Source organism: Euprymna scolopes, chromosome 15, assembly GCF_053919585.1.
Source record: "Euprymna scolopes isolate OS-2025 chromosome 15, ASM5391958v1, whole genome shotgun sequence".
In the NCBI taxonomy this organism is placed as follows: domain Eukaryota; kingdom Metazoa; phylum Mollusca; class Cephalopoda; order Sepiida; family Sepiolidae; genus Euprymna; species Euprymna scolopes.
Window position 1 is genome coordinate 20,652,744 of NC_136496.1, and position 25,569 is coordinate 20,678,312.

A 25,569-nucleotide genomic window follows, 5' to 3' on the forward strand; every position below is an offset into this window, starting at 1 on the left:
ACAAAAGTATTTATCTAAGCTAGCAGGCACGTCTGGCGTAGTCTAGTCGTTCAATACGCCTAAATCTGATATTTTAATTCATGCAGATTTCTCTATATATTATTATACTGTCAATCGATTTCTACATATTATAAAGTTGTGATTTCAAAAACAAAAAAATATACATGCATATGAGTTTGGTTCATCAGCTTGAATCGAAACCGAAACCAAAACTTATAAAGAAAAAAATTCCTTTAACTATAATCGAAACAGAAACCAAAACTTTCTGAAGAATTCTTGATAAAATTACTCATAAATAAATAGATGAGTTTAGTTCAATCAGCTATAATCGAAACCGAAAGCACAACTTATGCAAAATTCTTGGAAAAATTATTTATTACATAGAATGAAAGGTTAAATAATCTAAACAACAGTCACTCGGAAGAAAAAAAGTTGCAAAAGTGACACACAAAATAACACTATCATATAATTAGTAATATATACTAATGATTTAAAATGGTAAAAAAATGACTCGTTCGCCATCACTGGGAATCGAAAATAAAACGTTTAGCTTGCAAGTATTTTTTACTATTTGACGTTAATGACATGTTGGCTGCAAGGCTAAAAATTCAAACATTAACGAATAATTATTACGTTAGACATGCATCTTCGTAATACCGTCATTGAACCTTCACCTGACAAATTCTATTTTTTAAATATTCACACTTTTGCACCATTTTCCCCGGCTAAAACCTTAATATTAAGTTTCGCATAATTTTGAATACCCTATGTATTAAGTTCGATATTTTTAAGCCAAAAACTTACAGAGGAGTTTGATAGCAAAGTGTTTTACGCATAAAGTATATATGTATAAAAGAGGTTTGTGTTTACTATAAAAATTTGACGCAAATATTACGCAAGTATAAATCATGTAGGATATTTTCATGAATATAGTTACACGTAATAGTTAACAAAAGATGAAAATCCCATAAGAAAGCCGAAAAAACTAATAGGGAATTAATTAAAATGAATGTTTAAAAGAATATGCAAATTAGATCTTTTGCAGATGAATGCAATTTCGACAGCCCATATATAACAAAGTTGTATTTTCTTTTTAAATAAATAGAAAGAATGGTTTTTAATATGAATAACAATACACAAAAAGAAAACAGATTTATAGCATTAGTTTATTTATTGCGGACTATTATCTTCATCGTTCTTAATTTTTGTCTCAGGACGTTTCGGCCAACTATTCCTCTGGCCTTCATCACGTGGTAACCGCGACGGGATAGGAATTCCGAATCTCCTAACAGCATTCTCAGCAATTACTGTCCTCCATAATTGTTGTCGATTCAACGTCTCTATTCACTGCGCCTCAAGTCCCGTAGCGTAGTGGATACGATTTCAGGTGAGAATTGTCTGAAGATAGCGGTTTCAATCCTACCCAAAGCCGGCCAGAGGCTTACTTGGTCAAAACATAGTGAGACGACAAGAACTATTGATGGCAGTAATTTCTAAGAATGCAGTTAGGAGATTCGGAGTTCCTATCCCGTCGCGGTTACCAGCTGACGAAGGCCAGAGGAATAGTTGGCCGAAACCTCGTGAGACAACACCTAAGGAAAATGAGAATAATAGTCCGCAATAAATTAATTAATAAATAATACTCATCTCAATAATGAATTCCAAATAAATAATATATAAATTTATAGTTGTATAGATGATCAGAAAGTTAATCGCTAAAGTCTAATTATAATCAAAATATTAAGGTTTGATTTTGATTAATTTTATACAAACACGTAAAAAATATCTATTATATGATTTTAAAAATTAGTTATCTTATGTTTCTGACAGTCTTTAGATAAGAATTGAAAGTTCGTATTATTTGGATTATTCGGGCTGTGGTTTTCATCTTGAGTATTAGTTTAACAATGTTCCTGTGGATGTAGTCTTCGACCATCTCCAGGTGTATCTTCACGAACCTGGTAATCTATATGTCAGCTTCCTTGGCGTAGGGGATAAAGTACTTGGTAAAATCCAAGTGTAAGTGACACTCTTTTAGTATTTGAAGAATCACTCTTCAGTGCGGGAGACACGAAAAATAGAATTGCAAATTATTTAAGTCATGACTGACGTAACAAGAGCATGCCACCGTCGCAGATTTAATAAAGCGTTCCGTTTCGAAATTACGTGATGATTCGTGGAGTTCGACCGAAAAATTCCCGAGATCAACAAGACATGAAGGTCGAAGCTTACATCGACCAAAACTTTGTGAAAATAACACTGCAAGTTGAAAACAGTAATCCAAAGTAGTTATTTGTGTGTATGTACATACGTATATCCACGTTCAAGTCTGAAACTACACAAGACAAACCCACGAAGCTGCTATATCTCTAGGCATTTCCCCGGAGAGAATATAAATACATGGCTTTGTAATATTCATTTTTTTGAAAGGTCAGCGGGTACAAAATAAATCCAGTAGTGGGGGGGGGCATGCCACTTAGGGCGTTTTGTAATTGAAATTACTAGAGAAAGTGAAACAAGGGCTGGATTGAGAGGGGACGAATAGAAAAGGGGGAAGGGTGTGGAGAAAAATTAACGGGGGAGAAGAAGAGAATTTATACAAGTGAGAGCAGGGAGATGCCTATTTAGAAGACGGTATAAAAAGTAAGGCTTAAGAGAATTCTAGAATCAGCCCGGCTTAATCTCTACGATTATAAAAAAGAAATTTTGTCTGTGTGTGTGTCTGAGAGAGATACAGTGCGTGCGTTCCCTATGGATTCCGACATGCCTCGATCGATTTTTATAAAATTTCACTCGAAGGTACATTATGTGCCAGGCAGTGTTCTTAGATATGTTTTGTCTCGGAATGTCTCCGATAAATACTGATTATCGATACTCGACACCATACAATGAAAGAAGGAACAGGCGACTTTTACCAAAGTTAACATCTTACACAGCCTACCATAACAAGTGCATTTGAGAAGTTTTATTACAACAAAAACCTAAAGACCCGACATATAAAATCTACAGTAAGTTCTTTGATAAGACAGTGGCGCGTTTGAAATTAATGTTTTTATTTACATCATAATTGTACAATAATATTTTACTTATTCAGTTCAAACTTAAATTCAAGCCATTATCACCGCACAACCAGTAAGGCCAAGTATATGAAATCAACAGTAAGTTCTTTGATATGACAGTGGCGCGTTCGAAATAAATGTTTCTGGGCACCATTAAAGCATGATACTTGACTTTTGCATTTTAAAGTTCAATTTAAAACATTATAAAAAATAATTTTATAACATCATTCGATATGTCTATTCTTCTTGCTAGTCTTATATATTAACTAACTTACTGCTTCAAAGGCGACTGTGAAAAAAAAAAAAACTAGATGAATACAAAGGTAAAATGTGTTGGCCTTTGTAATCCGCCAGAAGTGAATTCATCTTCTACGATCAATAAAATAATAACAAATAGTTTACTGTAACTTCGTACTCATCTGATGAAATTCCGACGGTAAGGGCAAGTGATCACGTAGTTGATGAGCCGTGACCTTTTCTAGGGCGATTTGGTATTTGCTGATGAAGAGAAGCGACTAATTATTTAGAGTGAAAAACGTCTACAGATGAAAGATTAGATATAGCGAGTTTAGAATCGAACGTATCGTTTTGCACAATAGTCATGAGGATACTGAGATAAGAAATATATGTTAATCAACTTTTCACAGACACGCATATATATATATGTGTGTGTGTGTGTGCGTATGTGTGTGTATGTATGTATATGTGTATGTATGTATGTATTTATGTGTGTATATATGTATATGTGTGTGTGTGTGTGTGTGTGTGTGTGTGTGTGTGTGTGTGTGTGTGTGTGTGTGTGTGTGTGTGTGTGTGTAATGGTTGTATAGGTTGGTTTCCTAGATGGTTTTCAAAAATAGGCTCTGGATAATGGACGATCCCCTTTATGTGCAATCTTAAGGAATAATGCGCTATGGTGTCCTACAAAATTAAGGTCATTAGCTTACCAACTAGCGTTTTTTGTTAAATTCTGATCAATAGTGGCTGAGATTTCGAACTTGCCAAAAAATCGGTATATCCATCCATCTATCTATCTCTCTCTCTCTCTCTCTCTCTCTCTCTCTCTATATATATATATATATATATATATATATATATATATATATATATGTACTAGCAAAAGTATCTGTCGTTGACTGGGTTCAAAAACAGCCTACAGAAAATGGACTCTGATTTATGAAAGTATGACAGGTTATGAAAAGGAAGGGTTGTAACTTTGGGTTGAATTTGGGGGTATCAAAACCAAAGCAAAATATGATGAAAGTAAAAATAAAATAGATATACCCCATAATTTATTATACCCTACTTGTTCACACTGAAACACTTATCACAATATTCTTTGGATCTATATTAAACACCTTATTAAACTTTGTGACATATTTTCATTCTATGGAGGCCAGGTGCGAACGAACACCCCATAATTTTATAATATGATATTTCTTAAAATTGAAACATTATTATCAAAGTATACTTACGCAGATCGATATAAAAGTCTTTGTTAAAGTTTGTGCCTATTTCCATTCTATGGAGGCCATGAGCGAACGAAGACCACACAATTTTATTATAGCATCCCTATTTAAGTTAAAACATACTTATCAAATTATTCTTATGTACATCTATATAAAAACCCTTGTTTTTTATTTCCATACTTTCTGTCCAAGGCGCGTACGCAGACCCCACAATTTTAATGAACCATCGTTCTGCAGGATCAAACATACCCATCCCTGTGTCTCGATACATCTTCTATCATTATATGTAATCAGTTTTTTTTTAAATAGTCAACCATATAGGAGCCTATTCGTGACCAGACACACACACACTTAGCTTTATATTATATATATATATATATATATATATATATATATATATATATATGTATGTGTGTACGTGTGTATGTATGTATGTATGTATGTATGTATGTATGTATATATGTATATGTGTGTGTGTAATGGTTGTATAGGTTGGTTTCCTAGATGATTTTCAAAAATAGGCTCTGGATAATGGACGATCCCCTTTATGTGCAACCTTAAGGAATAATGCGCCATGGTGTCCTACAAAATTAAGGTCATTAGCTTACAAACTAACTTTTTTTAATTAAATTCTGATCAATAGTGACTGAGATTTCGAACTTATATAATTGCCAAAAAATTGGTATATCCATCTATCTATCTATCTCTCTGATGAAGAATCGGAATCGATAATTGTATTGAAATCATGAAAGAATTTGGAATCGTCCCATCACTCGTATTTAGATGATTATAAACTTAACGACCTATCTAAATATAAATTAGTTTGTAAGTCACTTTCTAAAAGCAATCCAAGTGTAAAAATGATCTTAAATCGAATGTGATGATGAATAACTTAGATTTTCTTGTTGCAATCTCTCTATATATATGTGTGTGTGCATGTGTGTATGTGTGTATGTATGTATGTACATGTGTATGTATGTATGTATGTGTGTATGTATGTATGTGTGCATGTAGGTATGTATGTACATGTGTGTGTATGTGTGTATGTACATGTGTATGTATGTATGTATGTGTGTATGTATGTATGTGTGTATGTATGTACATGTGTATGTATGTATGTGTGTATGTATGTATGTACATGTGTATGTATGTATGTGTGTATGTATGTATGTATGTGTGTATGTATGCATGTATGTGTGTATGTATGTATGTGTGTATGTATGTATGTATGTATGTACGTGTGTATGTATGTATGTACATGTGTATTTATGTATGTACGTGTGTATGTATGTATGTACGTGTGTATGTATGTATGTATGTATGTATGTATGTATGTATGTACATGTGTATGTATGTATGTACATGTGTATGTATGTGTGTATGTATGTATGTACGTGTGTATGTATGTATGTGTGTATGTATGTATGTGTGTATGTATGTATGTACGTGTGTATATATGTATGTATGTACGTGTGTATGTATGTATGTATGTATGTATGTGTGTATGTATGTATGTATGTACGTGTGTATGTATGTATGTATGTATGTGTGTATGTATGTACGTGTGTATGTATGTATGTATGTACATATGTATGTATGTATGTGGGTATGTATGTATGTACGTGTGTATGTATGTACATGTGTATGTATGTATGTATGTATGTATGTATGTGTGTGTAATGGTTGTATAGGTTGGTTTCCTAGATGTAAATTTAATGAAAAAGGCATGGTTATTAAAGAGTGACGTCAGGGCTTATTCATGAGAGAAATTAAGTTTGCCAAAAATTCCACTTGTGTCCCAGAAAATGACATCTATATAGTAATTAAGAGCCGTACGGTGGCACTTATTCGTAGGGCTAGGACAACAGCATATTCTTTTCAATGTTTTTACTCTCGGGTATATATCTGACACAGTCAGATACAATTAATCAACCGAGAATCACATCACTCTACATAAAAACATATAAGATATCAATGGATATATACCTGAGACTAAAAACAGAGAAAAAACTACGCTGTTGTCATAGCTATACTTATTAGTAACGGTGAGCCATTACCCATCTAGCGCCGCCGCAGCCGAGATTGAATTCACTACACGAGTTTGTGGTGTAATTCCAATCTTGTCGGTAGCTGAATAATTGGTGCTTCGCCATGGCTATCAAAGGTATTTTTCATCGTGACGCCATCACTAGATGGGGTGCCTACCACGGCTTAAGATAGCCCCATCTACCCTCGAAAGAGGGATAGACCGCGCCAGTTTCTCAATCTCTTATTTTACCTCGCGGTACATACATTGCTACGCCTTCCCAAATGATTACCCATCTGATACCGGGCAGGCTTAACTTTGGTGATATGGCGTGATTTTTCCGTATATATAATGGTGAGCAATAGAGAAAAAATAGTCGAGATCGTTTCTTTGACTTAGACATGAGCTCCTGAACTCCGCAGAAACTAGAAACTTGGTTGGATTATTCATACTACATAACATTACCCTAAATAGCGACATAAAAGTCGAGCATATAAGTTTATACAGGGACGACGTTCTGGTGATAGTAAAGGACGTCACAAGCATAAAATGTAATAGACTTAGAAGAAAATACATAAAGTTATGAAAAATATGGGCTGAAGGTGGAAATTACCAGCAATATTGAACAAGTCAACTTCCTGGATGTTATTTGTGATTTAGCTATCGATGCATACAAACATTACATTAAAAAATCGCAAACCGCAGATATATCCAACTATGCTCTATCAGCCACCCTCTATTATTAAGCAAATACCAAAATCAATCGAACGTAAGATAAATAACTGCTCCAATAAAGAAACATTCAATAGATACAAAACTATTGATAACAATGCACTAAAAAATAATGGATACAAAAATGTCGATATTAAATACAATAGAAACAATATAAATACGACTATATCTAATAATCGAGGTAAAAAATACTCTGTTTCACCATCCCTTCAACCTAATGGTAAAAACAAAACGTGGAATAGATTTCTACATCTTCTAAATAAATACTTCCCACCAGGTTGTACACTACATAAAATATTTAACAAAAACACCTTAAAACCAAGCTACAACTGTACTGAAAACCTGGGAAGAATCATAAAAAAGCACAATGATAAAATATTAAGGAGAAATAATCCAACTAATAATAGTAGTAACAGAAAGATCTTCAATTCTCAAAAGCTGGTCCAATGTCAACTAAGCAATAATTGCCTTACATCTTCGGTGGTATACCAGGCTAAGATATGCACCGTAAAAAAAACAGAAATATGAAAAATTCTACAATGACCTTTAAAAACAGGTTCTACGGTCATACACTGTCAATGAATAGTAAAGTATATGCTACGGACACCTCACTTATGGTACAAACTGAAAATTAATGGAAGCGAAGAAAACGCCTCCAGTCCAATGGAAAATACTTAGAAAAGCTAAAACATGCAGTTCATAAACTCTACCCTGTTACTCATGTTTAGTGGAGAAACTTGAGATTATTAGATTTAAAGACCGTAGAATCGCCATAAGCTGCAAACACTTTGACGTCTACGCTTTAAATAAGATGTAAAAAACGAATAGCGATCCCCTAAGCGTAGTAATGCTACAATATATAACCCCTTACACCCAATATTCTAAATCTAATATATAACAGGCAAAATGTGTCCGTGTGTTTATATGTCTCGCAAATCACTTTCCACACGCGCGACGGATCCTCATGAGATCGGAATCATTTTCAAGCTCAATCCTTCGGATGACAAATATAAAAACATTGGCCAAAAACATTTATTCCTTCACCCTCAACTAAGCAGTTTTGTACAAGTAGGGGTCGCTTTTTTTCGCCGACATTTTAGCAAGTTATCGTCACCGTTGGATTGACTACGCTTAATTTCAACGCTCTCGGCTTCTGGTTGCCCGATCGTGACATAGGCTAAGACGTTACATTTTTTCCTCCTTCACGTTACGTGTTTGAGCCTGCCTGCCTACTACTACTTTTTTAACACCTTTCTTCACCTAAACTGCCTACTGTTGTTTTGACCCCCCTCCCCCCGCTACTACCACATTTTTATCCCCATTCCCGAGGTTCCATTACTACACCTCCACACACCCAAGCAACGCCGGTAACCCTGCTAGTAAATTAATAAATGAACCAAGGAAAGATTTGAAAGGATGAAAAGTAGTTCCGATACACCACAGTAGTTTTTGCATAATAAACAGACTCTATCTCTACCATCTACATTCAATTTACGATAAAAGATGAAACCATTTAACATCGCCACAAATCATTTCATGTTTACATATTTTAAAACTAAACATAAATCAAAAGTGAGTTTCCTCGACATTCATCGTCATGCTCGAATATCAGCTGACATGATATTGTAAATAAACGCAGACGATATCTGATGAACAGTATTATTATTATTATTATTATTATTATTATTATTATTATTATTATTATTATTATTATTTATTTATTTATTTATTTATTTTATTTTATTTTATCTTATTTTACTGTTTATTTTCTGAATTAGTTCCCCGGATAAATTATTCCTCGAAATATATATTATTCAATTGAGAACTGATTCTATATAAATACGTAAGCAATCTGCATGAATTAATATACTATGTTAAAACGTCCAGCTTATATATATATATATATATATATATATATATATATATATATATATATATATATATATATATATATATCCCATGTTCCAAGTTTTCTTAGTTGGTTAATCATTACTTTTCAAAAATGCTCTGGAACTCAATATAAAGGAATTAATTGAGCTTGGACTTTTTAAAAAAATTTTATCATAAAAAAGTTTATTCATGAGAAAGATTGTTTTAGAATTTAAAGCAAGTATAAAAGTTTTCAGTTTAATTCTTTATGTGTTAACGAAGTCATTTTTTCTATCAATTTCATATTTACTTTGGATGAGGAAGGCAGAGATTATGTCACTTCTTTCAATTAGTTTTCTATTTGATTCGATCGTATGCTCTATAGCAAGCGTTGGTTGCGTAGGATGTTTTGCATGGAAAATTATATCAATGAAAAGAAATTCCTGTTTAGTTGAAAACCTACTGAAAGTTCACCTAATTACATAAATCTCACCTGTCTGTTTTAATGTATGTATGTATGTATGTATGTATGTTTGTGTGAATGTATGTATGTATATATGTATGTATGTCTGCCTAAAACTTTCGACAAAGGCGACGGATTTTTACAAACTTGGTATCATTTTTAAACTCGATGCATCGGACGACGAGTATCGAAAAATTGGTTAAAAACATTAATTCATTCACCCTTAAGTGGGCACGTTTCTACAGGGAGGGGTCGGTTTTTTCGCCGATATTTTCGAAAGTCATCACCTCTTTTCGATTATCTTGCCTTAATTTTAACCTACGTCATTTCTGTTTTGGCGATGGACGCAACAGAAAACACGTCATGTTTGCCTACTACCATTTTTTTGCTCAACTCACACCCCAAACACCCGGGCACCCAGGCTAGTCCTGACACAAGCACTAAACATTGATGGCATTGTTTATTTTCCTTTCCCTCTTCACAACGCAATTATGTACTTCAATGTTAAAAACAAAAACAATTCTGAATTTTTTTAGATGAGGTCTTATTGCTTGTATTACTTGCTTTGATCGACTATTGTTCTCATCTTGAATGTTATTTGTGCAACATTTTACATGTTAGTCGCCATTTTGGAAAAGAAAGGAGAAAAGTTACTGGCTCCGTAAGTAGTTTCGTATTCTTAGAGTTGTTTTCCTTTTATTCGCCGTGGTTTCGTATGTGTGGAAAAAAATTGGTTGGCAAAGGGAGGTAATTCTTATAAAGTTTTTCAGAGGATTATCTCTCTTTTTCCGTTGAAATTTTAAGGAGGGGTTGTACAATTTTTGTTTTTCTTTAGAATTAGATAATCCCATACACTGCTGATCTCTATGCTCGGTCTGCTCGGTAATATTTATTTTTTCAGTATATGTGCCGCTTCTTTAAGTTGTATAGCTCTCCATCTTGCATCAATTATTGTGACCTCATTGCATAAAGGGGCGTGTGTTATTTTCTTTCCATCTACAGAGCGTGTAACGTTTCTTCTTTCTTTTCCAAGACGGCGACCAACGTACTTGACAAAGGCCAAAGGTTACATCGACCGAAACCTTGCACAAAAACATTTAAGATAAAAACAATAGTCTGATTAACACAAATAATAAAAAATAATTGTCCTCCACAAAAAAAAAATTAATCACCATAAATGTTTTAGTTTATAACAACTTAAAGCATAAAACCTTTATCATATTGATTTTATTCGGCATTAAATAACATAAAAATGTTGATATGCACTTAAACAAAATAACAATCAAACTATAGTCTTTCCATTGATATATAACTGCATTATTTGTAATGCTTAATACAGTGTACTATATTAGTAAAGAGAAGTATACTATCTTTCAATGCTAAATTTTAAAAAGTAGTATAATGATTAATATCATAGTACCATATTCTTAAGACTTACCTCCCTATATTACGGATAGTATATATTTATTGTTATGATATAATCCTCCGAAAAATTCCAATTCTATATAATAGGTGCTGTTGTAATTACACTCTGCTATCAGGAATTGCTTTCTCCTAAGTCGGAGGGGAGTGTAACATATGTCCATGATATCATAGTTTCAGGCTACCAAACATATATATTTGCTAGTAATATTTTAATTGAAAGAGGAGGAATAAAAGTTATTATATAATTTATTATATATTCAGAACAATAAAGGAAAATTAAAGGGGAAATTAGAAGAAATAACATAAAATGCTCATCCAAACGTAAAATACACAAGTGGCTTGTTTATATATATATATATATATATATATATATATATATATATATATATATATATATATATAGTGGAGATGGTGATTAATGAAAACTGAAGAAAGTGTTCAATACGGTTGTAGAGCAAATATGCGTTTTATTTTTTATTACCGTATCTTTCTGTTAAGTTACATTATTGTTTCGGCTACACTGCCGTTTTTTTTTTTTGCCGTCTGTAGCGTCCTCAGACTTTTACAGAAGGCAAAAGTCTGAGGACGCTACAGACGGCCAAAAAACGGCCGTGTAGCCGAAACAATAATGTAACTTAACAGAAAGATACGGTAATAAAAAATAAAACGTATATATATATATATATATATATATATATATATATATATATATATATATGTATATATATGTGTGTGTATATATATATTTCATTTAATCACATAAATTAATATATGAAGATATAATTTTATGCGTAAAGTTCAAGTATTTACTTCAACAGTGCTCAATACTTAGATTGAGCTAGTATTAAGGTATTAAGTTATTATTATTCTCATAACTTACTATATATATATATATATATATATATATATATATATATACAATTATGTAATCAAAGCGAAAATCTTTAACAAAGCTAAACTTGTCGAGATAAGAAAAACTCAACATTATTAAGAAGAGCAAGCAATAATATTGAATGATTAAGTTAATAAGGAATATAAGTAAAAAAGAAAATAAGAAATATTTGGTCATAATATTTCGAAGCTAAATACTTCTCATCAGAAAAAGAGAATGGCCAGAATAATATAAAATGCAAATACAGATAAAAAAAACATGGCTGTATAATATTTACATATAAAATAAGTATGAAAAAATAGGGTTATATAGTAACAAACAATTAAGAAATATTCAAAGTAGGTACAATATAAATGATTTTTCTGATTGTAATCAACACACCAAATAATGAAAGTCAAGGAAGAGGGGAAGACCGAGGAGAAAAAGCATTAGCTATACCTCCACTGGAAATGTGCAGAGAAAACTGGGGCCTAGGAGAGTCTTATTGCCACCCAGGTTCCAATGGTCGCTGCCAACGATAGAGCAATGGTATACGACTGTTGCGATAACGCAAAATATTTTGCAAAAATTATTGAAAGCGGTGGCGAGTATTGGAAATCTGGGGAGACTTGTTGTCACTCAAATTCCAGGGAACACCACAAGTTGTTCTCAAAGAACAGTATTTGATAATGGCTTGTTTGAATACTCCTAGTGAGTTAATAATAATTGTATCATAAAGTTATATATGAGTTTTATTCCTCATCTTTCATTTAATAAATTATTGTTTTTGCTCCTCTTAATAGTGTTGAACTTTTCTTATCTTGATACGTTTTGCTTTGTTGAAGTTATATTATTTGATAACAATTATGTATTTGCTAGTAATCTATATTATTACGCCTCGTCTAGTTAACATCCCAAAGTATTTTCAGTTAAACTGCTAGGACGACTTTTATCACTCTCCTGGTACGCAATGAACGCTTTTTTTCTTGGGCAATTGAAATTAGTGACGTTGTTTACTTCTCCTAAAACTTATTTTTATCTCCTTGTAATTATTCACAGCGGCCATTTACAATGCTACATGTCGACAAGTTTTCCTTTGGGCGGCCATATTTAATAACGTTCGAAGCAATAAAACAAAAGAATGTTAAGCATAATTAACAACGTCGCAAACTACTTTTACGAGTACTTACGTTACAATGTGTGTTAAAATAATTGGCAAATATTGATGCTTCCACGGGCTCCTAGCTGGCGCGTTGGAACTCAAGTGATAATTTTACATCATGAAGGTTAACAGTGTAAGTTTTATATATGTAAAGGAGAAAGAAAATTTGTTTAGAAAAAGACTAATGCGAAAATGTCAAGAACATTGGAATGCTAAAGACTTTCGGGGCCTGTGGAAATTCCACAGAGGCATCTTTCAGATGTAATATATTTCTGCTGTGTATACCGTGGGCGTTCAGCGTGAATGAAGACCCCGCGATATTACTGTAACCTTTTTTTCTAGTTAATGTAGTTTTCGAATATCTCTGGTTATTACGGTTTATCTCCAATATCCTTATAAGAATCTGTGACATATTTCCACTTCATGGGTGTCCGAAAACCAATGATATCATTATCCTATGTTTAGCCAGAACAAATACTACATTTGGATCCTAGTCAGAAGACCAAGAAGGTATATTTTAGTTTAATGTACGGCCTAAAAGCGACATTATTATTATTTTTTATTTCAATAAATAAATAAATAAATAAAAATAATAATATCGCTATTTATTTTTACATTACGGCCTCAGTGATCGGTAGATCCTATTTATTGAAAATGGGGATAGAAGATAATAACTTACTACGAAAATTAAATTAGCGTCTCTTATATACTAATTTAATGTTCGTTATATGTAATCACCTCATATCCTTCTTTCTAATTAATAGTATCTCCTGGCCGAATAATTTAACATCTGAAAACAGAAACACACATACGTGCATATGTTAAAGATACTACGGTATTAATATATAGATAAGGTCGCCTGATTTGCGTATTTATCGATGAAGATGCTATTTTTAAACGTAGGCGATGTATGGACTATATATATATATATATATATATATATATATATATATATATATATATATATATATATGATTATAACGTCTTGTCAGACGTGTGCCACTCCCTCAGACATTTAAAATCCATGAGCCCAAATGCCTGAGGGAGTATCTATACAAAGATGATGTTACAGAGTCTTAGCTTTGTACGACAGCTAAGTCTCTCTCTCTCTCTCTCTCTCTCTCTCTCTCTCTCTCTCTCTCTCTCTCTCTCTCTCTCTCTCGGTTCAAAATATTGAGATCCAGCAACAAGCAAGAGCAAGATAGCCAGCAACAAATTAAACTGCAGACCAGCTTCATGCGGGTACTGGTCTCCCGCTTTGTTTTTTAAATCAGAGATTAGCTTCTCCTAGAAAGGTTGCCTTCACCACGGCTTACTGAGCCCTCTCCACCCCAATACACATATACACACACACACACACAAATATACACTGTGCTAGTTGGCCGTTGACCCAGAAAAAGAGTTCATTCGCCCTTTGGAAGGTCTTGTTTTTAATCCTTCAGGGAGACTAGCCACCCTCCTCACCAAACAAGTCTGGTGGGGGAACCAGTTTAGTCGTCGGTGACCCGACCATGAGGCAGGTAGTACTGGGTTACATGGTACCAGTAGCATATGACATGACCTGTGTAACAATTATATATATATATATATATATATAGTCTTTTGTCATTTATTAACTATATATATAATAAATGACAAAAGACTATATTCCAAAGTTCATGATGTTGACCATCTTACTGTTTATTTCTTTAATTCAGTTGACATTTACAATTCTTGACAGTATCTGTTTAGTAGCACAAAATCAATCATTTAATTATTATATCAATCAGTGAATCTATTTTGCCCTTAATTCATTAGAAGAAACAGCAACAATCAGTCCATGAAAAGGAGATAACGTACGTTATGACATGATTAAAAATCTGAAAATTGGAAGAGAAACTGTAAATACCTAATAATATGTTTACATTACGCCATTTTGAATTTTTGTATATATATATATATTTATATATATATGTGTGTGTGTGTGTATTATCATCATCATCATCATCATCACTATTATTATTTGTAAGAATTACAACAAACGCTACCTTTTTATCTCCTTACACGAAGTCATTCATTAAATCATTAATATATATTAATATATGTCATTTGATAAACAATCTAATAAAAAATAACAATAACCAAAGAAGTTCTGTTTATTTTTCTGATTAGCCGTTGAATGAAGTTGGAATTTATACGAAATGTGTGTAACAATTGTTTTGAAATTCGGACAACTGAAAGTAGGAAAAATAAAACAGTGAGAAAAGGGAAGCGACTGGAGATCTAGGTTGAGTCTATTTTCTTTACGACTTCAAAGTGAGCTTATCTACAGCTGCATCAGGTCGCTGTGTATGTCAAGCGGTTCTGTACGAAACTCCAAGCGTTGCAGATAGTGGTTGTCTCCCAGGGATGCTGTCTCCCACATAGCAAGATTGTCTATGAATCCACGAAAGATTATGCTTTGTGTCTCGTGGACAGGTTGTCAAATGGTCCATTGTAAAATGTTACGAACACATCAATCGGTCACTGAAGACCTATACTCGTAGTAATTTAAATGCATGATACAAACAGAAAGACCTAACACTACATGACAACGTTAGGCTGCATGTCGTGCCAGTGGTAATAGATATCATACAGCAAAAATAGATGAATTTGTCTCATCTACTAAATTCACCTGCCCTTGTAATATCGATGTTCATATGTTTGATATAATTTTCTTTGTATTTTATTTTCGTGTTATTTCTATACTTATTATTCTTTAATTAGATGATTTATTGTAATTATTATATAATATATGCATATACCTTTACCTGATCACCATAATATACGTGTATATATATGTATATATATGTATATGCATATATATATTAGTTTATTCATTCATTATATATGTTTTATTTTTCCTTATTTATATTTTTAATTTCACGCTAATCTCTCAAATTCGAGGGTAAACTTATAAAAATATATATAAAAGATAAAAATGAAAGATATATAAAATATAAGATTAAATTAATAGAACGATAAAAGTATACACACACACACACACACATATATATATATATATATATATATATATATATATATATATATATATATATATATATAGACAAATCAAAAGAAATATTAAAGAAATGTGATGCGCGTTTAGGGAGGATATTAGGAGGCTATCATTTTTCAATAAATTAAAGTCATTGGTTTTGAAGATTAAAACAAATGATTTCTTATGAATTTATATATGTGTATGTGTGTGTCTAAAAAGTGATCTAATGTGTGTTAACTGTGTTCCATAATATATTTTGTGCGTCTCCTTTTTCGAAATGTATAGTGTTGCGAATTCTCTGGATTGATAATGTTCTTAAGAAGTCATGTTGCATTGAATAAATAACTTCGCAAAAAATGGAATAAAAATTATTTTATCTATCCAATTAATGTTTGTGAATTTATAAATGAATTGTGTTATTCGATTATGCATTTTCTATATTACTTTTTTGAATGTGTAATTCTTTAGTTGTTGTTGTTGTTATTGTTGTTGTTTTGAAGTGGTAGTCATTATTTTGTTTGTGTGTGTATGTTGTAGGGTTTCCACATAACATAAAATAATCCGAAACAAAGTGCATTAAATGACGAAAAGTTTCTTATAATTTTTGTTGAAGTTTTATTTAGATGCTTCCTTTTAAGTTCAGATTTAAGTGTTGAACTAGATGCTGAACTTCAAAGCGTAACTGAGATTTATTTTCGCGCTAACGGTTTCCCTTTACAAACAATGGCGTTTAATGGTGGAACTTTTGTGGCCTTCAAAAATGTCCTATATATGTATAGCTTCTGTGGATTCATGTTAAAAGCCAGGAGTTTTCACACAAAATTTCCTCGACCGTTTCGCGTTGCTATTTTAATACTAAGGTCCGAACGGTGTTTGAGACGAAAAACGCTGTCCGCTCCTTTTAGACGGATAGTATCCCTGTCACAATAAAATATGGTAGTTTATCGTTTTAAGGTCGATGGTAGGTTTATAATATCGAGCACACCATTCAGCGCTTGGGGGTTAGAATGTCGCAACACCCCACCTTCGATACGTAGGCACAGAAAATAGGCAACATTCAGGTATGGATAAGCTCATAAGTCGGCTATGGTTCTAGCACAGAGCTCGGAAATTCACTTAAAATTCTCGAGCCTGTGTCTATTAATTTATGCCAGCCGTCTCTTTGAAAGCAGAAGGAACACAAATTATGGCTGTTCGATGACATTGTTTCTTTTTCTCCTTCCCGCCATATTATTTTTATATATCGTTTTATGGTTTTTGACAACGTTTTAAACGATGTCCCTTGTTGTAGACGATTATTTTGAAAAGTGTCGACCGACAAACGACTGAGCAGAGACGCTCTTTATCTTTCTACCCCACTCTTTTATTTATCCCCCTTTCATCGATTTTGTTTTGTAGACATTAAATTAGAAAAGGAGAAAAAAATTGTAAGTGTCTGTTTCCGCTCGTTATCACAATCTTTTTCCTTAATAGTATATGTTAGAACTATAAACACATACCTAAATTGATAATAATGATATTGCGCCCAGTATTATTCAAATATTTAATAAAATATTATATGTATAAAATATTTATATATATATATATATATATATATAAAGCTGGACGTCTGTGTGCGTGTCCGGTCACGAATAAACTCCTATATGGCTGACTATTATAGAAAACCGATCACATATAATGATAGAAGGTGTATCGAGACACAGGAATGGGTAAGTTTGGTCTGGCATAATGATAATTCATTAAAATTGTGATGTCTGCATACGCGCCTAGTCCACAAAGTATGGAAATAAAAAATTTAAAAATAAAAAAAAACTTTTACAAGTGTTTTTGATATAGATGTACATAATAATAATTTGATAAGTATGTTTTAACTTAAATAGGGATGGTATAATAAAATTGTGAGGTCTGCTTCGCACCTGGCCTCCATAGAATGGAAATAGGCACAAACTTTAATAAAGATTTTTCATATCTATCTGCGTAATTATACTTTGATAATTATGTTTCAGTTTGAAGAAATATGGTATAATAAAATTATGGGGTGTTCTTTCGCGCCTGACCTCCATAGAATGAAAATATGGCACAAAGTTTAACAACGTTTTTTAATATAGATCCACAGAATATTGTGATAAGTGTTTCAGTGTGAACAGGTAGGGCATAATAAATTATGGGGTATATCTATTTTATTTTTACTTTCATCATATTTTGCTTTGGTTTTGATACCCCCAAATTCGAAGCTATCTCTTTATAACCCTTCCTTTTCATAACCTATCATACTTTCATAAATCAGAGTCCATTTTCTGTTGGGTTTTTTTTAACCCAGTCAACGACGGGTACTTTTGCAAGTATATATATATATATATATATATATATATATATATATATATATATATATATATTGACATATCCATACTTGTAACCAAATTGAATATGAAAATATCTGCTTCCATGGGACAGAACTACATGAACATTTGCAGGCTTTTGGGAGATTATAATACCGTTCTTTGGCTATGATCTTATGACAATAGGTAAGAGGGCCTATATTTTTAAAACAACAAAATATGCCGAAATTTACCTACATTTGTGTATATAGTGATCTGGCAGCCCAGCGTTAGTTTCGCTACTATGGTTGTCTCCCCTTTGGCCTCGCCACTCCACTAATATCTGTGTGTGTGTGTGTGTGTGTGTGTGTGTGTGTGTTGCGTATGCATATATAGTTATTGGGGTTTATTTCCAAACCATTAAAGTTAAATCATGAACAAGCAAAGAACACCTCTATATGTAAAAATGTCCTTTGATGAAAAGTTAAATTTAACGATTTGAAAAACGACAAGATTTGTTTAAACTATGTAATTACTTTTTTGTATTTTATTGTTTTTGAATTGTATTTTTAATTGTATTTTATTGTTTTTACTTATTTACTTAAATGTTACTGTTTCTACTCTAAACATTTCGACCAGTTCTGTATTCGGCTTTCGTAAGTGTCAAATTATGTCAATGCTTTGTATTTGTCTTTTTAGATGTGCCTGGATTATTGCTGGAACAGAAGCTGCGAGTTATCCCCACCTTGGCCACTGTTGATAATGGCTTGGAGATTAAGTGTGGGATTAAAGGCTCTTCGGAGATTATCTGGCGCCGGAACGGTGTGGATTTGCATAAAATCCATAATCCGGAAATCACAGTAAGTAGCTTCGTCCATTTATTCTAATATTGCACTCATTAAACCTAATGCTCCGAGATGATGATGTCGTTAAATATTGAAGTATTTATGAATGTGTGCATTATGATATTCATTTCATTAAGCAAACAAAGCGGCCTGTTGACGTTTACTTCAGAGACCGTTCGAAAATCTGACAGAAATACAAAAATATAATATATATATATATATATATCATGAATTTTGGAATATAAATTTTTGTCATTTATTCTATATATTGCTCTGTAATCACATTGAGCTTATTATAAAATGATTGATATATAATAAAGTAAAATATATTTCTCCAGAAATATATATATATATATATATATATATATATATATATATATATTGCTGTGTCTGCACAAATAATTAATAAGAACACGGAAAGTAAAGGTATAACAATAATATATTAGGAAGAGAATTTATATACATATTTACATGTCTTCAGATATACTTCAGTTGGGATATTCCGGCAGGTGGCTTGTTGCATGAATTACTGGGGGAAACATAGGCGTCTTGCCTATTTGGCGGCCGGTTGCAGAACCACCGCGGTATTGGTGATTGATACCTTTGTATATCTCACTCACCCACCTATGTTAATTAGTGGGCGTCTCCACAACATATATATTTTACTTTTATAGATGTATAGATGAAATGATAGAATGTTTGTTTCATGTGATTATAAGAACGGTTCCCATTTTTTTCTTTTCTTCAGGTATTTGATGACGGATCTCTTTATATCAGCAGTGTTGGTATCCATCACATGGGTAACTACACATGCCATGACAAGGAGGATCCAAGCATTAAACAAACGCATATTCTTAAAGTACACAGTAAGTACCATTCGTTAAAACTCCCGTTTTTTTTTTTCAGTCGATCTACAGAAGAACACAAACAATTTGATGACAATTTGCACAGCATTTATATTTTTTTACATGTGTTGGGGGCAATTTTGATATCTATATATTCATTGGTGCCTTTTTTGGCTGATAACAAGCGACGAAGGGAAATTGTTGCAAGCGATGACAAATAACAACCTACCTGAAAGCCTATCTTTCAAAGTGCTAAGCTTAAAATTCACATGCAAAAAAAAAAAGTTGGGCTCCACAGGCAGTACTGCAAAAGTTCTAAGACTAGAGATATTCTTATATTTTTACAAAGCCACAATTCACCAATGCCTGGAGTCTTTTTGACCAATCGGAATTGGTGCATCTACAACTAAACTTTCACACTTATGCAGGGTCAGAATAAGGGTCTCAACTCTAATGGACCCCGTACTGTCGGCCAAGATCCAACCTCTGTCCCATACTCACAATGTGACATACCTTTGCATGTTTTACAAGTATTTTAATAGACTATGCTCTGATGAACTCATCTCGTGTGCTCCTTCGACGTAAATAAATCTGACTAACCCGATTAATAGCAAAAGTCAACCCCTTCACCTTTGAGGTGCTTAGATGTCCGTACGCTTTCTACTTTCTACTCTAATAATTTCTTCCCTTGGACTTTGCAATTCACTCCTTGAGTCCCTGACTTTTCTAATCCGAAGAAGTTTGAATGTATTGTGAATAGACAGCTCGTTCTTATACACAATCCCTAATAGTTGTGTTCTAAATGGCAATATAACATGTTTGTAGTAAAAAGAATTATACATATCTATACTCCTATGTATTTTTTGTGTGTGTATATAAATATTCGCATTAAATTTCTTATTTATTTATTTAGAAAGAAAATTTTAAATGAAATGTGATATAGGGATCGTGGAATTGCATTCATCTGCAAAAGGTCCAGCTAATATGCATATTCTTTTAACCATTCAGTTTAATTATTTCCCTTTTAGTTTTTTTCGGTTTTCTTATAGGATGATCATCTTTAGTTAACTATTACGTGTAATTATATCCATACAGATATTCTACATGATTTATACTTGGGTAATATTTGTATAAAAAGTTATGCTAAACAAAAACCTGTTTCCATATATATTAATGTATACGTAAATATTTTTCTTTAAAAAAATTTGCCTACAAAACTCCTCTGTCAGTCTTTTGTCTATAGAAATGAAACTTATTGTATAGAGTATCTAAACCAATGGAAAACTATATATTTCGGTTTTAGCGGAGGAAAATTGGTGTAAAAGGTGTGAAAATTAAAAAAAAAAATGAAATTGCCAAGTGATGGTCGAATGACGGCATTACGAATATGCATGTATTACGTAGTAGCTATTAGTTCATGTTTTAATTCTTAGTCTTGTAACAAACATGCCTTTATTTGCCAGGCATAAGTGCCAGAGAAAAAATTAAATCGTAAGCTAAATATTTTGGTTTCGATTTTCAGTGGTGGCGCACGAGTCATTTTTTTTTTTACTTTCTTAAATTATTACTATATGTTGCGTCCAATATAATATAATACGAAATCTGCATTAATTTAAATACCATATTTAAGCGAATTTTACGACCAGTCAACGCAGGGCGGCTGGCTTTTGTAACACGCACGCACACACACACACACACACACATATATATATATATATACATACATACATATATATATATATATATATATATATATATATATATATATATATATATTAGTGGGTGGGTGTAGATTGCTGAAGTTAAGCAACATTAAATCTGGCCAGTAATAGATTGCGGAGCATAAGAGAATACCAAATGCTTTATGTAGAAAGTTGTCTACGCCTTCTTGCAAGAATTTTAAAAAAATCTAACGTCATCATCTTTCCTAAAATGTATATACAAGTGATTAGGTACCGCTTTTGAATGTGGTATTTCTATTTGATATTCACGTGAAACTTTCTCCTTCTTCTATATATGTGCTGATTACGCGCGTGCACACACACACACACACACACATATATATATATATATATATATATATATATATATATATATATATATATACTAGCAAGTCGCCCGACATTGCTCGGTCGTATAATACGCTTAACTATGATATTTTGAATAATGCAGGTGTATTGATTATTATATTATATTGGACTCAATATATAGTAATGATTTAAAAAGTTTTTAAAAATTGACTAGTGCGCCACCACTGAGAATCGAAACCAAAACGTTTAACTTACCATCTACCTTACATCTTGACTTATGAAAGCGTGTTTGCTGCAAGGCTAAAAATTAAAAGACGAACCAATAGCTCTACGTTACGCATGCATATTCGTAATGCTGTCGTTCGACCTGAACCGGGCAAATTTAATTTTTCACCGGCTAATACCCACATATAACGTTCCGCATTCGTTCAAATACCCTATATATGCAATTTACTTTCTGTAGACCAAATACTGACGGAGGAGTTTGGTAGGCAAAGTGTTTTATACATACATGCATATATATATATACGCATACATACATAAATATATATATATTTATATATATAAGAAATCCGAAAAAATTAATATGAAATTGATTCAAATAAATATTTCAAAGAATATGCAACTTAGTTAGATATTTTGCAGATGAATGCAATTCCACGACCCATATATTACAAAGTTGTATTTTCTTTTTAAATAAATAGAATAAAAAGGGTCTTTATATAAATATAATTACACAAAAAAATCTAGGTGTATAAATAGATATACTAGTAAGCTGCTCGGCATTGTCCACTTGTAAGATACGCTTATGCTATTTTAATTTATGCAGATCTCGTATTTATTATAATAGAGCCAAATCTCTATTGCTTATTATATTGTAGACAGTATAACGTAGTGGTTTAATTTTTTTATATATAAATTGGCTGTCATCAGCTAGAATTGAAACCAAAACATTTTGCCTTCCAGCGTTGTTAGTTACGGGCTGATCATAGTCCATAAGCATTTAAAAACTTTACAAAATAACGTTGTTAAATGTATAAATATATAATAACGCATGCGTTACCACGTTCGCAGCTATCCTTACTGGCTAAAAATCAAATCAAATTTGTTTCAACTGTCAAGATCCTTTAAATATCAAGTTTTTAGACCGTAGAACAAAAATTGACAGCGTCATTTGATAGAGACCGTTCCACACACAGACAGACAGACAGACAAGGTCATCTATCTATATATATATATATATACATAGTAAGTTTTTTAAATATATATGGCAATATAACTATATAGAATTCTCCGCGTTTCATTCTGACGAATCCTCACGAGAATGAAACGCAAAAATTCCTGCGTAGCTTAATTGCCATATATATATATTTTTAAACTTACTACCTCGCTCTACTTACGTGTTGAGCACTGTAAAAAGTGAATAATGACGATATTTACATGAAATTTTATGTAGATATTAAGTTGGGAAAAATAATATCGTTTTTTTATTATATATATATATATATATATATATATATATATGTCAAAAAACGACATTATTTTTACACTAACCTACTAATGTGTGTGTGTGTCTGTGTGGCTGTGTGTGTGTGTGTATGTGTGTGTGTCTGTGTGTGTGTGTGTCTGTGTGTCTGTGTTTGTGTGTGTTTGTGTGTGTCTGCGTGTGTATGTGTGTGCGTGTGTGTGTGTGTGTGTGTGTCTGTGTGTGTGTGTGTGTGTGTGTGTGTGTGTGTGTGTGTGTGTGTGTGTGTGTGTGTGTGTGATTGCTCCTGGAAAGAACAAATATTCACAAGTAAGTTGCATGACGATCATCGAGAAGATATAAATCTTCAACAGTAATAGCATAGTTTTGACAAGTGCCAACGGCTGTTTTTTTAAGTTCATCAAAACCCAACTTGGTGAATGCCAGACATTTTGTGACTTTGTTGAACTTTCGACGTATAACCTCTTTGATGATCGATGATCGTGACGAACAACTGAAGACAGATTTATTAAACGCTCCTCTTTCTCTGTCTCTGCCTCTGTCTCTCTTTCTTTCTCTTTCTGTCTCTCTCTCTTTTTCTCTGTATCTTTATATTCCATTCTATACATGTGCTGCGCAAATCTATTTCCCTCTCCCCTCCTCTCTCTCTCTCTCTCTCTCTCTCTCTCTCTGTCTCTCTCTTCAAGCGTATGGTTCGTACGTCAATCTGTCCAAAACGACGCTCAAGTTAGCTGGTCCATATTGTGAAGCACTGGTTGGAATACCATGAGCCTCATTTTTCAATGTGCACAGGGTAGAAATGATAAAATAATCGCCCTATAGAAAACAACACTATAATTTTTTTTAAATCAATTCAGGTAATTTGATTATGTAGCAGAGCTGATATCTGCTGCCGACTTCGGCCTCAATCACGGATCCGAAACTTGAAACACGCCTTTTCCACAAGAGCCCGCGGTAGCTCGCTGAATACTCGGCGGATGACAGAAATCAGGCTGGCTTTGATGTTGTGGGAGGTCATGTTGGTGATGTTTTCGACGTATGACCAAACGAAGTAGTCGGGGGAGGAGGGGTGGCCAGTAAGAGAAGAGAACAAAATCGTAGCACTCTTTCTGAATCGAAGCCTGTGTCTCTTTGAACTTGTGAGCCCGCACCGAATCCCCCTGCCATACCGAGGGTCTACAAGCGACCACCTCATTTCACCAGAGGGTCACCACACTCTTCAGAACATCCAGGTACACTTTGGTGTTTACTTTCAAGCCGACTACGAAGAAGTGAAGTGGCACGATGTAGCTCTTAGTTAAAACCACACCAAAGAGCATAACCGTGGCCGGAAACTTTGTTTTCATTTCCTTGGGAACGTCCATGTTATTCGTGGCAATCAGGCGATGCATTTTGAGAGTGGTGGCAATTGTCATGTTGTTATAACTTTCATTTGGTAAAAAGTAGAATTTGTACAGCAGCACATCTCAGATCTCGCTCGTTGAACATTGTGTCACTTTCAGACATGATAGAAGACTCCTATCACACTTGGCATCTGTACACAACTGGCCAATTAGAATATGGTCTGCAATAAAAAAAACCCTTATTTTCATCAAACGAGACTGGAATCATGTGGTTTTTCTTGGACGAAAATTTTACCGTTCTACCCTATAGTATTCTTTGCTTGTGTTCAGTCCATCAACAAAATGACCTGATTTAGTAATAATATTCGTGAAAACAATAGCACGAAAAAAGATAGTTTCATTCATAATTCATAACATACCGAATAGTCTACAAAATAAATTTTCAAGATAAAACACATATATATACATAAACACACATTAAACACATATATACATAAACACACATGCCCACACATATATACATAAACACACATGCCCACATATATATACTTATATGTATAGACGTATATATATATATATATATATATATATATATATATATATATAT

At 32.9% G+C, this 25,569-nt stretch overlaps 1 protein-coding gene across 2 annotated transcripts in view; it reads left to right on the top strand.

The window, feature by feature from the left end:
* The window catches only part of LOC145293743 (follistatin-related protein 5-like), a 622,029-nt gene that overhangs the window by 527,146 nt on the left and 69,314 nt on the right, over positions 1 to 25,569 (top strand). For both annotated transcript variants that reach the window (XM_080140217.1, XM_080140218.1), the window contains exons 7-8: positions 19,113 to 19,273; positions 20,007 to 20,124. In XM_080140217.1, the coding sequence (XP_079996343.1) occupies positions 19,113 to 19,273; positions 20,007 to 20,124 (279 nt within the window). The remainder of the gene's footprint in view (positions 1 to 19,112; positions 19,274 to 20,006; positions 20,125 to 25,569) is intronic.